Source organism: Leguminivora glycinivorella, chromosome 9 (genome assembly GCF_023078275.1).
Source record: "Leguminivora glycinivorella isolate SPB_JAAS2020 chromosome 9, LegGlyc_1.1, whole genome shotgun sequence".
Lineage (NCBI taxonomy): Eukaryota > Metazoa > Arthropoda > Insecta > Lepidoptera > Tortricidae > Leguminivora > Leguminivora glycinivorella.
The window spans coordinates 15,725,268-15,741,448 of NC_062979.1; the positions used below are offsets into that span (position 1 = coordinate 15,725,268).

General features: G+C 37.6%; 1 protein-coding gene across 1 annotated transcript; it reads right to left on the bottom strand.

Moving 5' to 3' along the window:
- Window positions 1-218: 218 nt before the first annotated feature.
- On the bottom strand, window positions 219-11,121 carry LOC125229459 (glutamate receptor ionotropic, kainate 3-like). Its single transcript, XM_048134302.1, has 17 exons — window positions 10,931-11,121; window positions 10,313-10,455; window positions 9,191-9,358; window positions 8,647-8,798; window positions 8,194-8,390; window positions 7,532-7,734; window positions 7,202-7,306; window positions 6,628-6,747; window positions 6,097-6,300; window positions 5,673-5,834; window positions 4,666-4,865; window positions 3,599-3,794; window positions 2,630-2,718; window positions 1,939-2,069; window positions 1,374-1,489; window positions 920-1,066; window positions 219-588 (listed from the first exon to the last, which is right to left on the bottom strand). Exons 1-17 carry the CDS (start codon window positions 11,004-11,006, stop codon window positions 313-315), a joined length of 2,685 nt encoding a protein of 894 aa, XP_047990259.1. The 5' UTR covers window positions 11,007-11,121; the 3' UTR covers window positions 219-312.
- Between the last annotated feature and the right edge of the window lie 5,060 nt (window positions 11,122-16,181).

Consider the following 16,181-nt stretch of genomic DNA (forward strand, 5'->3'; position numbering starts at 1 on the left):
TATTCTTACGGGTAGATGTTTGCTATAACGCCACCCTAAGGCGGTTGAGAATTGAGGAAAGGCATGAATAAATTCGCACACATCCAGCAGGCTCCGTGACGCAGTTGGGTGCGCGATGACCGACAGGCGAGCGCAAGAGGCTCGCAGGTTCCGCCTCGTCCTGCCGGAGCTGTATGAATTTTTCCATTTTTAGAGTGCAATTTTTAGAATTTAAAATATGTAATATCACTCGCAGACGTTTCTGCATGATAAAAAAAAAAAACAAATATCTACACTTATTATAATGCAGTAATAATCATATCTTGTGCACTCCTATGAGGGAGAATACCGTCTCCTCCTAGCAAACTGCACGCTAAGGTCAGAAGGAGAATGGCGCGAGCTATGTGAGTGGCTTCTCGACCGGCGGGTGCTGGCAGACCGCACCGACAGCGAGCGCAGAGACCGCAGCTCGTCCTTGCCTTCCGCCTCGGCTGGTACGTCGGCGCCGGGAGATTCGTCGGTCTTCGCTGGCCGTTTTACTGGTTTCACATCACCGCTGAACTTAAGAGCGAATTTCAATTCTTCAACCAGCTCGTATTTGAATGCTGTCTGGAAATTTTACATAAAAAGATATAAAGAAGTAGCTTTTTATTGTTGTACCACTTTCTCAACATAACTACTGGATTTTCAGAGTTTCCAAATGAAAATGTTAAAAAAAAAACTAACCGGTTTCTTCTTGAATACGGAAATCTAAAATATTTTCGCAGAATTGAAAAAGTATCGTTTCTATTAACTAAGCAATAGTAGAACAAAGCTTAGAATAATGCCTTACTACCTAGTCTTACTACCTGCGTAAGATGGACCTGTCTTAGTCCCGTATTATCGCCTTAAAATCCGAATGACTGAAAACTTTAGCACTAGTCGCACTGTATGTACTTACTTTGTATTTGACAGACCGCTGCATGACTCCCCACAACATGTCGAGTATTGAAATGATAATGCCGAGGATACAGCCCACTCCCAGAACAACGAATACCCCTGTCATGTGCTTCATGCCCAATTGCTTCTCCTCTTCTTTTGTTTCTTGCTGGAATGATAAGAAAGTGTAATTATTACATGGACATCAATAAGTTTTGTGCTACATGCTAGTCTAAATTGCAGCTGGTAGTAACGCGCTATGACAAATGAACCGCAACTGTTTTTGTCCCACCACTCACACCAGTACGGAAGACCAAGATAAACAGAGATAACTACAATAAACCATTGTTACAAATGAATATTATTTTAATTCAAAAAGTACTAAAGGACTTTGGGCTTTAGGACGATAGTTCCATATCACAGAATTGGTCAAATGGACCTTACATTATTGCCAGTTTACTAATGATTATGCTTACCCCGCATTTTCCTCCCCCTCTTTTTTCTTTCCACCACAAATCTTTCAGTTTCTGTAACTCACCATTCTCCTGTAGTTTCAGTAATGCATCGTCCATTACTTTTTTATATGGAGATCCTAAAATTTGCATGAATATTTAATAAGTACCAACCGATATATAAGTACATTAAGTACGTTCGTAAAAACTTGCCAAACGTAGAGAAGCCAAATTAGTTACCGAAACTGTCCATACGGCGTCGACACTTTGTTATTGAATCAATACTACAATATTGTGGCACAACGTTACCACACGTTTAGTCACATTTGATATTTATTTTGAAGATTCTACGACCAGAATGGGCACAGTCAGAAAAACAACAAGATTTATGCAGAATAACAAGATTGTTGCTGTACCTTTGCCTACTTCTAGGAGCTTCTACGTAAAATACATAGCAAAAAAAAACAAAAACAATTTATTTTCGCACAGTTGCAATAATTGTTTTTAATCCTTTTTGCATTACAAAATTTATTTAACTTTTTTTTTTCTTAAGGCAAGTACCTAGGTACTGCATGCGTCATATCCATACCTTTTTTTATTCCAATTCCGTAACTCTTTGAATCTAAAAGATCACCTATTTGCATCAACGAGCAGTGTCTTTGTTTGTAATATTCAATTGAAGGGGATTCCATAAAAAATGCATAGTTCGAGGTCTCTGCCCTGAAAAAGTAGTTTAACAAAATTAGAATGGCGGTGACTTAATCTATGAATGAATACAGCCAATAAAAGTAAACGCTGTAACTCATGTGAACACAAATATTAGGAATGGTAAGGCCTCGGTCGTTCTAACACGACCCCAGTCAATTGTCCACAGCGTCTGTATGGTATATGTATTTGAAAATCTTCGGATGTTACATGCGAACGATCTGCGAGTCGTGTCATCACGCACGCACACAAAGATAGTGGGGCAGTGAAATGGCGGCGTTGTATGCTCACGGATAGTGATGTGCAAGTGGTGGATACTTTCAAAAAGAACCTCTCTTGAAAAAATCACGAAACTTTCATGAAAAATAAAGGAAATTTAAATTTATGAAATGGAAAGTTTCCATCCATACAATTGTCCATACAAAGTATGGAAAGTTTCCGAGTTTTCCTATGTGAAAATTTCAGAATTTTGGCAACTTTCCGTAGGCATATCACTATTCAATTAGCTAATCAACTGCTGAATATTATGCTAATAGAAGCTGATTGGCTTTAAACTAAGCACAGGCAAAACTTACTTCGCAACTCCATCATCATTACTTTTGGCGTTCCATTTTTTCTGTTCCATTTTCTCATACAGGGCTCTATACCGTGGGTCTTGTGACTCCTATAACATAATACATTATATGTATAAAAACATTACATAATAAACAGAACGACATGTATATGCATTTTTCTACTCGTCGACTTTAATCTGTCAATTAGGACTAAACTATATGTGCCAACTTTTCAGTGTTGGATAGTCTTTGACACTTTAGTTAACTGAAAAAAAATCAAAAATAGAACTTCACACATGTTCTATACTCATTTGCGATAGCTGGCTAATTTTTCTGCATCTGAAACACAATTTTTTTTTATCTGTCGCGTTATCGACCAATCAGAGACGGTTATAACAAACAATGGGTTGATAGGTAATTCGCTTGGTAATTCGATGTTGATACAACGGTGAACGACGCTATTAACATTAATTTTGACTTGAATGATGATATTTTTAGTCCATTGATGATGAAAATGATGACTCATAGAAGAAGTATTGTATACAATAGTGATATAATTAAGCTTTTCATTCTCGTACCGTACTATTAGGCCACTCAGCAAGCTTCGTGGCCTAAACATGGTACTCGACTGAAAAGCTTTGTATTATATCACGATTGTATAAAATACTATTTCAGTTCCTCGTTCCTACCTGACTAAATAAAAATGTATCAGTTAGTAATAAACAAATAAATTCGTCGTCATAAGTCATATCATAATAGTTATGGGCCTCATAATGTTTACAACAAATATTAGGATTTGTTATAAACATTGGATTTTCAAATATAATAATGTACCTACTTTCAGCTTGTATGCAAGCAACTATTGGTAGGTACTTCATTCATCATTAAACTAGTCTAGAATTATTTTTGAAATAAAACCTTATATCTATTATAAGCCGCGCACTATTTAAGAATCTGCCAAAAGAATTCGGTTAAATATTGAAGAATTACCTTAAAAAATTGAATAGTTGACCCCGTGTCTTTGGCACCATACATGATGGGCTTGTCAATCAGTTCGTACGCATTTTCGAAGGGTAAAACGTTTTTCTCCACCACAAGAAAAGCCACCAAGGTCCCGACATAAGACGCAACCATGATCATAGTGAAGAACCACCATATACTCGTTATCATGCGCGGAGCAAAGGCGCTGTAAAACAAAAGTTATTTAATATAGACCGTCAACCAAATCTTGTCACTAGAAAAAGGCGGCAAATTTGAAAAATCGCGGGCTAGCAACACTAGTTTTGAAAATCGGTGGAAGTTCGCGTGTCATTTGTATCTTATCTGTGGAAATCTCCGTCCTACCAAAAAGAGAAATAACTAGCACATATCCGTCCCTTTTTAATACATTATCTAATTCGTAAGGAAGGAGCGAGCCCCTTGAAAAAAAATATCTGTGGCTGTTCGACGTACATTGCTGGTTTTTGTTCGTTTCATAGGGATACCATACTTTAGTTTGATGTACATTGCTACTGCCAAAATTTGGTTGACAGGCTATAGAATATCAAATTAACCGCAAAGTGACAAATAATTAAGGGTTATAAACTGAAACAGGATACGTAGCCGAATGGCACAAACGCTCACGAAACGCTTTCGAAACGAAACGCTCGTAGATATCTATCTCTATCGCTTGTGCGTATTGGCACGACAGAGCCAGACTAGGTACCATTCGCGGCGTTTCGTTTTCGTTTCGCGTCGCAGAAATGCCATTCGGCTATCATACACGAAAGAAGCGACCAACTTCACCAGTGGCCGAGCCGAAGATCGAACGCGGGTGTTCAGCTTACTTGGCTACCGTCTTAACTACTAGACCATCCGGCCACCGTGGTGCCGTCAGAAATTCTCAAGTGTATGTTATCTCTGAAAGACTAGGCTAGATGCTTTTGGGTGCAAGTAACCTGCTGGTCAGCCACCTGACATGTATTAGGTACTGTGTAAAATTTTAAACTCATCCAATTTTTATTATAAAAACGAGTATCAGTAGATTCTCGTTTCAAATTAAGTGTAAAAGTTCTTACATCGGAGCGATTTCTGAGCCCTGTTGCATGACGGAGCCAATAATGAGCCACATGGAGTTGGCAAAGCTGAACTGATTGCTCAGTTCCTCCGGGTCCTCGATACAGGGCTGCGGGTTCTGCCACTCCTTGTGGGACAAGCGGCCCACCAGGATCATAATAACCCCAAGGAGTATCTGTATCAGTACCATGTAATACCAAACCTGGAAATACAATAGAACAAATCAACCCATAAATTCTGGCACATTTAAATTTAGAAAAACAACATACTATTTATAGAAACTTAATAAAAGATAAAACAACAACAGGCCCCGTAGCCGAATGGCATTTCTCCGACGCCAAACGAAAGCGATACGCCGCTGGCTCTGTCGCGCCAATACGCAAGCGCGATAGAGATAGATATCTACTAGCGCTTCGTTTCGTGAGCGTTTCGTGAGCGATTGTGCCATTCGGCTAGCCACCCTGGTATAATAACAGCATCTGCAGCCGAAATCTATGAGAGTGTTCAAGCAATAGTTATTATTGAAATAGAGTGTCATTTATCTCCGGCTTATTTAGATACAAAGATAAAAATACAAACATAAAACATAAACAATTGTGAGTGTGCACGGGAAAACGTCTCACTTTGACGATTGCTATTGAGCCGCTTTGTCAGTTTATTCATATACAAATACAAGTAAATCTCGCCTTAATGGTAACCGAAAAAGTGGGAAGTTTTACTAAACACACTCACAATTATTGTCTAGTATATTATGTACGACGTTTCTCTATGCATTTAATAGTAATATCCATCATAAAATGTATTTAATAATCCATTATAAATGTAGAACTCTGTTTCCTCACTGGACTATCATTAGTATCATTACAAAAATCTGAAACCAATACTTGCAGACACAATCTTTGTAAATTCATAGCAAAAATACCATATATTGGTAGGGGTAAATAATGTTCTTGTTCTTTCGTTCGAAAATCTAAATAATTACAATTATCATACATCAAGTCAAACTTACCTCAGGTGCAAACACTTCCATGAAAGAAAACATTGCCGGGGGCTGTTTACTGGGCTCACGGTACAAAATTGCAATGCCAAGTGACATAAATGGTATCAAGAAGTCAATAGCTTGCAATCTTTTCGATGTTATAGTAAAATCACAAATACCAAAATCTGCTCTCTGAAAATAATAAAGTTTGTTGAAAACTGTGTATGACCTACCTACATCTGTTTAAGCTGTGATTTAAATATCAACTGCAATTATCTTTTTGAGATTTAGACGCGTAGGTGTAGGTACTCACAAATAATACTTTGAATTCATTTAATCCAAAAAATCGACATATACCTTAACTAAGTCACCTTGAGATACGTAATGAAATAAACTGACGATGAACAATATTAATATATACTTATATTATGGTAAATAATCATGTTGGACTGACCCCATGATATATTTCTCCGGTTATCCCATCCGCGTCATTTTTTTCTTCAACCCAGCCACCGTATGGCAGAGTGGTCACTTCAAATTCGTATTGGAATTCTAGTTCATCAGCAAGTTTTTCAAATAAATCTATCGCAAAACCTTCGTAACGATCGTTGCCAGTTAGTGTTGTAGAAGACTCTTTTAGGTAACAAAATGGTGATACCTAGAATTAACAAGACAACTTATAAAATAAAATTTGTCAAATAGTTGATTTTAAGTTGATTAAAATTAATGAACATATTTACACACAACAAATTAATAAAAGTTAAAAATGTGTACTCGCGTTAATGCACCAATTACCAAAATAAACGAATTACCAATTACCAGGGCCAATTGAAATTAATATAACAAAGTTTTTATATGAATCAGGGTCTATGCCATATTATTTCAAAATATGGTGTCATTTCTATGACAACGATAAGTTTTAGGTACCTAGGTACACTTTGAACGACAAAACAATAAATTGAGGAAAAATGTAGAACTTTTATACCATGGCAACGAGTATTTTAAATGTTAGGTTTCTCATTATGGACTCTCCGGTGATGTCAGGTATCATAAGCAGTGGCCGGTTTATTTCTATATCATTGTCCTTAAAGTTCCATTCTCCCATCTGAAAAAAAAAACAATTTATAAATATTGAAGTGAACTTTATGACAATAGAAAAGAACATGCCTTAATAATGTGTGGTGTGCACTGTACGTTACAAACACCTTCATATCATGTGTATAATATTCCATAGGTTGGTAATACATTATTTTTATATGGCGACCCTGAAGATTTTGTTTTGGTATTTGTATATTACAGATCGTCCTTAGAATTTGATGATATTGTATTGCCCGTGTGGTGACGGGTTAAGAATTTCACCACCCCCTTTCTTCCCGTGGGTGTCGTATTTATGGGTATAGGCGAGAGGCTTGTCACACAATTTCGTTTTCTATCAACCCCTATTTGCCAAGAGTGGCACTGAAACTTGAAGTTTCATGTGCTCTGTCTACCCCTTTGATGATATGTATGTATGTATGTGTATGTATATGACAAGTAAAAAAAGATGGAAAACATCTTACCGATTGTCTGCCTGCAGATGTTAATTCGAAAATATTGATTTGCACGTCTGACCTTTCACCAGATGAATCAAAAATAAGTGGCCCGGTGGATTCTTCAATTTTGTTCTAAAAAAAGAACACATTGAACACCTGAGACTATTCTTAGAAATCCAAATATTGTTTAGCCTTTTTTAAATGGAGTGCCTCACACTCCATACTCCATAGTAAAATACTGGCACAATAAACATCATTTCACGCGTCAGGTTTCAGTAAAGACAGGCATGATAAATAAATTTTTACATTATTATTACAATAACATTTCACAAGAAAATAAAAATAAAGAAAACATACCGTTTTCATAAAGTTTAAAACAGAAGACCCATAATCCCAGGAATTATAATCTTGACAGTTGACAGTGCCCGACTCGACACTCATGTCTTTCACCGATTTGACAGTCTCATTGAACAACCTTACAGCGTCATGTATTAAGTACTGTTTAATTTCATTATAACTCTGGTTCGTGGTCCAATCTGTGGTTTTAGATATCATAAAACCTGAAAACAAAAAACAAATTGAGTCAACTATAGCCCCAAAAGCTGATTAGTACATACTTTAAGGTGAGAAAAAAAAAACAATGCCCTCGACAAGAAGCCCCTCCGTAGACTATTCATGAAAGTTAATTAAGGATATCGAAAAACCACATTTCTTGTGCTCATACCCTATTGATTAGATCATACGTATTGAGCTGTATAAAATGAAAAAAAAAAATATCTGGCACAATTTCTGAATCGGACGTGACGAAGAATAATAAATATTACATTACCACGCTGGTTAGTAAATGACAATTCCTAAGAAGGGATAGTAGTGAACCACATCCAATCTGAGATGTCAGACCAAGTTAAAATCGTACAATGATGATTTCCTGGAAACAGCAACAGGACTGTATATAGACAAAGAGGCCTCTGTTCAATGGTACGTATAAATATATTAAACTAGGCCAATAAAAACCTTACCAGTCATATTGACACCGCCATATCTGTACGAAGTTAAATCCTTGTTAAACAGATCAAGCGACAGGAATATGTACGAGTGCTCATCCGCCATCAAGCCCACTTGCTGAGCGTGCAATAAAAACTGTTCGAGTTTCTTCGATGGGCAATCAACGATGAAATTGGTATATCCGTTCTTCTTCGAATTTATAAGAACATCTCTGAAAAAACAGGGAGGAACTTTTAATATAATATACAGAAACTTGGTCTTCGAACCCGAGGTGGTGGCAAACATCGACGGCGTTGGCGAGATGACCTTGACACCACCAAAGTCTAAAAAGTCAAGGTCGAGATGCGTGCAGAAGTGAAGAGGAACACCTTCTCCCAGCTATGAGATAAGGACTCTAGGCTCATGTATAAATAAATGCAATACTTTTTTTCAAAATACTAGTCAAAAAAGTAGCTATGAGTAGGTACCTATAATCGTTCCCACTTAATTCTCGAATGGAGACAGTCATGGTCTTGTTGGCCATTTGCAGAACGTCGGTCACTCGCATCAAACTGTAGCCTTTCTCGTACATTATGGTGACGTTTGTCCATCGTTTTAATTCTACAAGCTTTGATATGACCTGGAGATGAAACATGTTTATTAGTTACTATCTAATTAGGAATGCGTTTTTTTTTTAAATATTTAACTTGTTTTATGTCTTTTATGTTCTATATAAAATGTCAAAAAGGTTCAGAACTTGAAATCAAAAGGTTTACACACCCAGCGAATATTTAATTGCTCTTGCGAATACGGGCCTTAACCCATATATGCCCATAGGGTCATTTTCGGCCCACTGATGAAAACACGCCACTACTCATTAAAATAAGTAGGGGGAATGAGGTTGTCACCTCAAAAAATAGGGGAAAAAATATAAGGGTTGGGGTTAATACTTTAGTTGGTTCTATCCCTAGTTACCTCAACTAATTTCGATTTAAAATTACTTCACAATGATATACCTATTTAAAGTCTTACCATGTTATAAGCCAGGGGGCTAGGATGCAGGTTCAAATGGAACCAGTCCTCCGTAATCAAGTCATTGTGGTCGATCAAGATGTGTGGAATATCCAACAAGTCACATATCGCTTGGACGTGTGCCATGACCTTACCGCTGGTGCCATCGATTATACCTATTACTCCTTCCTAAAAAATAATAAGAGCGTTATTATGACCCGATACAATATGTAATTAAAAGGTTAGAGCAAAAGTGCCGGCCGTCCTCGAACCCAATGGACTGGCCAGGGTTGACGGCAATGGCCTGACGGAATGACGCTGGTGCCTTGGAGTATGACGCTTGTCTGGGATGCTACCTGTGTAGATACCCTGGCGCCGTCCCATGTTCCAGGCACCAAAGTTGGTGCTGGCGTGGCTGCATCCTTGGCTGAAGACCTCAAGCGTCGCAAGTATGTCACCCTCGGCAGTAGTTACATATTTGCGGCGTTTGGGGTCGAAACCCTGGGGCCGTGGGGGCCAAGTGCTCGTTGCCTCTACAAGGATCTATCTAAGCACCTTATAGACGCTTCTGGTGACCAGAGGGCTGGCCAATACCTTGCTCAGCGGATCAGCATTGCTATCCAGCGGGGCAATGCGGCCAGCCTTCTGGGCACCTTACCCAACGAGCAAGACCTGGGCCAAATATTTTATTTATAAGTTTTATTGTAAGTTTTAATGTAAGTGTTAATTGTATTATTTTACAGTTGTTTATAAATAAAACGAAAAGCTACAAACATCAAAATAAATAAAAGGTTTTTAACAATTTTAACCCAAATTAATAATTTCTCTCATGTTTTCGAATCATTATTTTTTCTGCCTTATTCAGTAGGATCTAAGTTTGAGCACATGATTCTAAATGTGCGATGGTCAATAGCTACGAGTACAATTGTTGGCCAGCCACGCGAAGAATACGCAACTGACTCCGTGAGCGTTAAAAAGAGAAAACTACTATACCTACTCTTGGCTACTGGCTTAGACACGAAAGGCAAACTTGAAGCAATCTAGAACTTCTATAAATGATATATGTATACTGGTTCCCGTACGTGTGATCGTTATTTTGTCTGGCGTCATAATTATAAATTATTTTGATTGTCAAATACTCACATTGGCGAGCTCGCACACGTGTTCCCCAGCCTCTATCAACTGTCTCTTTCGTGACACTTTCTTGATCGACACCTGGAACCCGAAGTGTTCCGCGCTGTTGGCCAATGTCGCATCCAACTCATCTCCTTCGTAGAATAAACCCCCTGAAATTAAATATCTCAACTAAAGAATCTAAGAAGTTTGTAAAAACTTTTAACGCCACATTAAAATCTTAATTTTCTTTCTCAAGGCTTTCAAGAAATAGTTAGTCAGTTCACTCTTTACATTACAAACTGTATTCGTACTTCAGGGATGTAAGGTTAGACTTACGACTCGATTCGAACGTTGAAAATTAATTATTGATACGATGAGAACCGGACACGACAGTTTCAAAAGTGAAATAACATATAGATCTAGAGCAACATTTTATACTAAAGTTGAAATTAGACTATTAGAATAAAAAAAGGACGTGTGGTAGGTACCCACTCCTGCTTATTCAGGGGCATTAGTAACAAATCACATTTGCATATCGAGAGTCTTTCAATGTAAAATAATACTTACCAACATCTTAATACACGTCATATTTCCAATAAACACGTTTTAATGTTAGTAAACACCACAATTTACATAAATATTTACCTATTACAAACTCGCTCTGTACAAAACCACATTGCACCAACACACATAGAACTATCACTATCGTTCTTAACATCATCTTTAAAGTTCTCTTTAAAGTTTACGTTCTTTCACATTTTACAGGTCTTTAAACTTAATGAGTTTACACAATACGATTAGTAAAGTAATCGGTTAGCAGTAACGTTAGGAGTTTACGCCGGTTCTGTGTAATGTGTTTAGATTGTGCGCCGACGCGACAGAAATAATCCTAACCTATATTTAACGCTATTCTCCAAAACGATATACCGCGCGACCGTCGCGGACGCAGACGGTGACCGGCGAATATGAAAACGATAGTAAAACTACGAAATATATCGATACTGGCTTTGGTAAACGATGGTACTTTTATTTAAAAAAAAATTACCATCCGGTTATCTATTAAAAACCCCCAAATTGATAGGACAGCGCCATGGTAACCACAGATAGCAGAATCCTTAATAAAATTTTGACTCTAAATAAAATCCGCCACCGAAAGTACCTAAAAGTCGAAGTGATATTTTTGTACATAATATATCCCGATAAATGCTTATTGAATGTATTTGCGTATGACAAAAACCCTGAAAATCCCAAAACTATTAAAAGAATACTTTGCAAAGTCTGCACGGATATTTCGCCCAAATACTCCTTTCCCAAATAGTTTATAAATATTCTGACCGTCAGGATATCAGCGGTTTTATAGGATTTCCTAACGTATATATTTTTAAACTTCAATTATTAATGAAAATGTCCAGGTCTTAAAGTAAACCAGCGTCTTCTGCAATCGCAATAATTATGTATATGCCTAAAACCGCTCGTCCACTATGGTCACAAGAGTATCGGTCAATTTTTTTCCTCATTATAGTCATTATTTTGTACATATGCATTCTTAAAGGGCTTATAGCCCTTCTAGTAGTATTTTGTTTATACTCTCTCTACAAGATCCATTGTGAAAATCCCGTTGTGGAAATGAGAGTGTTAATCTTACGAGCAGATGTTGTTGTAGATAACTGAAATGAATTGTCGCCCTTAGGCCTTTCAGTCAGCCTAGGCGAAGTGACAACCGTTGACGTTACATGGCGACCGAAACGCAGTCTGGCTCTCTTGCACCACTACAGAAGAGCGAGAGGGAGAGCTGGCTACGACACGCTTACGAAACGTAAACCATTGCGACGTTGTATAGGTACCCAGAGTCAACCTCAAACGTAGGATGTAGGTAGGTACTGAATAAACGATACGTAGCTAAATATGGATGGACAAAGGCGTTAAAGTGTTGGCGTTGAAGTCTGTCCGGGAAGGCTTTGTTTTTTGCGAAGAAATAATTTGTAGTGGTGTTAAGGGCGTTTTTTTGTTATATAGGACCTGAAATTGACTCTGCAAAGAAGCTCTATACTAAACCGACTACAGCAAAATTTCACTGCTGGTATTTACAATTCAGCCCTGTTCACTTGTTCCTTTCTCAAGGTATATTACATTATGAATTAAGCATAAGGAAGCGTTCACAGGCTATTCGTACGAAACGTTTATATGAAAAATTCACATTTAAATAGTAAAAAAAAATATTTAGGCTGATTTTAGTGTCACGCGGATCTAGTGATGTGCAAGTTGCGGAAACTTTAAAAAAAAATCTAAAAATTCACGAAAGTTTCACGAAAAATAAAGGGAATTTAAATTTATGAAATGCAAAGTTTCCATCCATACAATTGTCTTTACAAAGATTGGAAAGTTTCCGAAGTTTTCCTATGTGAAAATTTCAGAAATTTGGAAACTTTCCATCGGCACATCAGGCCCCGTAGCCGAATGGCATTTCTCCGACGCCAAACGAAAGCGATACGCCGCTGGCTCTGTCGCGCCAATACGCAAGCGCGATACAGACAGATATCTACTAGCGCTTCGTTTCGTGAGCGTTTCGTGAGCGATTGTGCCATTCGGCTAGCCACCCAGTACGCGGATCGACCACGCGGAGCGAACGACACCGCACTAATATGTTTTATAACTTGAGATAGCATTTTAGAGTAAAGCGGGCCGGACGGCAACACCAACATCATAAAAATTTGTCGCAATCCGCATTGACACTAAAGTGAACCTTAAACCACTACCATCCTCAGATTGAACTCCGGCAAAGTTTTACCGAATTCGCACGAGTTCAATATTCTCGGTTAGAACACCAAAATTAGTTAAAACTAACAAGTTTGTAAATAATTGAAGCTGGAAGAGACCCACGAATATTACGAACACAGTGATGTTCTTCACTTCTACAGCCCAGCCTTTACAGGCAACAAAAACAGGACCATATACATTATTTTATTTGTATTTATGTATGTGTGTCGTGTTGTTTTCCTCTATATTTTTGTTCTTGCAGAGCAGCTTTTGTTTCTGTTTCGTTTTTCCAGCTACCCTAAGGTTGTCTGGAAGAGATCGCATTTTCGCGATAAGACCGCCTGTTGTTACCTAATTATACTCTCAACATTCTGCATATTCTCATGTAAAAGGGTACAATAAAGAATATTTACTTACTTACTTATTTATTTCCAATTAAATAGGTATGTGATCGACAACGTTTGGATTGACGAAGTTTTTTTTAATTTTTTACTTTTTTTACTTTTGAGCTGAAATAAAGTATAATTATACACGGTTTGGAAACCAAATAGTTCCTTATATCGATGTCCTTGTGCCCTTAATGACACAAATATTATTATACACAATAAAAAGTTATTTCTCTTCTTTCACCTTTTTATCCATACTAATATTATAAATGGGAAAGTGTGTGTGTCTGTTTGTTTGTCCGTCTTTCACGGCAAAACGGAGCGACGAATTGACGTGATTTTTTAAACGGAGATAGTTGAAGGGATGGAGAGTGATATAGGCTACTTTTTGTCTCTTACTAACGCGAGCGAAGCCGCAGGAAAAAACTAGTTATAAATAAACTTCTATTAACATGACACGATAAATAAATGTTATTATAAGTAAGCATCCACAAACCTTAAGAAGGTGTGAATCTATTTCTGCCGGCGCAGCCGAATGACAATCGTCGACGCTAGACGCCGACAGAAATGCAGTCTGGCTCTGTCGCACCAATACGCAAGAGCGATAGAGATAGATAGCCACGAAACAAATATTATTGTGAGCGTTATTGCATTTGGGTACGTATCCAGGAATATTTATGTTTGTTATGGAACCAATTTCACTGGGTAAACAAATCAGTTTGTTGACCTAAAACGTGGCTTTTCTGCCACCTGAAAACGTAAAAGGCGTAGGTATCAAATTGATAGATCCTTTGTGTATAATTATGTGTGTGTTATTTAGGTAGAAATAAAAATAATCTTTATTTTATCCTAAAGAGGCTACCGGGACCCTATTTCTCCCGTGTCACTATTTTTCTTTTCTTTATTTTGAAACGCTATCATTAGAGTTGTGTAATGTGTATAAAGCAAACATTGGTCAAATATCTGTCATTTTCTTATACTTATGACAAAACCATTAATTTTTGTACGGCTACTAACGTCAAAATCTTTAATAAGAATGTCTTGAATTATTAACTACTTAATACCATTATTAAGCTATGAAAATTAAACAGTGTCTACTGAAATGACATGCATCATATGTAATTGAGTTTTTGTATACTTTATGATATAACCACACAATATATAATAGTACAAGTACAGAAAGCTCACTCCTTTGATATTCACAAAATGCCGCCATTCTAAATTCCTACCTACATCAACAAACGGACCGCATACGAGCAGCCGACATTGCATTCCATTGCGCCGCGCGAAGGTCTTCACCATTGAATGGGCCGCGAACTCGCGGCCGTCAGCATGTGAGTACTTGTAGCGCGGCAATAGAATAGTGGAGTGAGCCACCTCTGATATAACTTTGTAATACTGGACTAATTACTGTACTTATTAGCTTAAACACTTTACCTAATAAAGTAGGATTCATTAACTAACCGATTGTTAGAAAAATAGGTCCTGAATAATCGGTTTTTTTTTAACTCTCCCCTATATTCTACCCAACAACTTTATGAAATCCGATTCATTAAGGTAAACCCAATTACTTTGGAGCTGCAGGTGCAAGATGCAACTAGCATTATGCAAACGGGATCAGATTTGCATATGACCTGCATCCAATTGCTGAAGTGCAATTGAACATTTGCACACCTCAAGGTCTAATTTGGCGCTTTCCTGGGATGAAACACTTTTTTTTTTCTTTGTGATATGTTACTGATCATAAAAGAACATTCAATTTTGTAGGAACAGTCACCTGAAGAACCTGTCACGATTTAAAATTTCAAATGCAGCAAAAAATATGTTTTCTAATGGCTCCACAAAGAAAATCGTGTTGGATATTTTAGCGTTTATTGCATAATTTAATATTGATGGTGATTGAACATAGTTTATGTATGTAGTATTACTGCTAAGCATAGGCCTCTCTTCCAGTACGCCACTTGTTCCAGTCCTGAGCTAGTCTCATTCAGAAGTGGCCCGGATTTTTTCTACTGTCGTCCACCCAACGAGTCAGAGCCAATGGATACCAGGGTACGTAGCCAAATGCACAAACGCTCACAATAATATCTGTTTCGTAGCTATATATCTCTATCGCTCTTGCGTCTTGCGTATTCGGCTACGCCGGTTGGCACTTACATTTGGAAGCGGCAATTATATAAGTCCACTTGCAATCACACTGCCTGATCGACCCAACTTTATAGCGGTTTAGTTTTTTAGATTATATTAATTCAGATTTACCTATGTATGTAACAATAACTAGTTTAATTCCTCTCATTGTATTACAAATTCATGGTTTTATATAGGGTTAAACGAGCATACAGATCGTCTAATAGTAAGCGGTGAAATAAATCAAATCAACAGTCATTTTCATGTAAATCAAACTATCCGCTGTTAAAATTTATGACCGTAATATGTAAGACATTACAACGCCTTCATAACAGGGGAAATGCATGCGCGTCATTTCCATGCACGGCACGCAGGCGGTGCAATTACTATGTCACTTCATATGCCGCATATGCACTGATATGCGGGGCAGCGCGAATGGCACAGTGGTAGCATGGCAAACAGAAGGTTTACTAATCAGATGCTCGCGAACGTCATTTTTCGTTTACGAGAAAAAAGAAAAATGATATGTCCAAACATTCTTGATGACCTAACTGACTGAGTAATAATATATTATAATAACGGTAACGTTATGAAGGCTATAAAAGTTGAGTACCGCGGTTAGGTCA

Bases quoted from the DNA above. Each gene is read 5' to 3' on its own strand.
- LOC125229459 (XM_048134302.1), bottom strand. From the start codon at position 11,006: ATGATGTTAAGAACGATAGTGATAGTTCTATGTGTGTTGGTGCAATGT. The intron at 7,307-7,531 runs GTATGTTTTCTT...TTCTTTTTTTAG, and splicing joins TTTTAAACTTTATGAAAACG to AACAAAATTGAAGAATCCAC. The intron at 4,866-5,672 runs GTAAGTTTGACT...TTGTATTTCCAG, and splicing joins TGGAAGTGTTTGCACCTGAG to GTTTGGTATTACATGGTACT.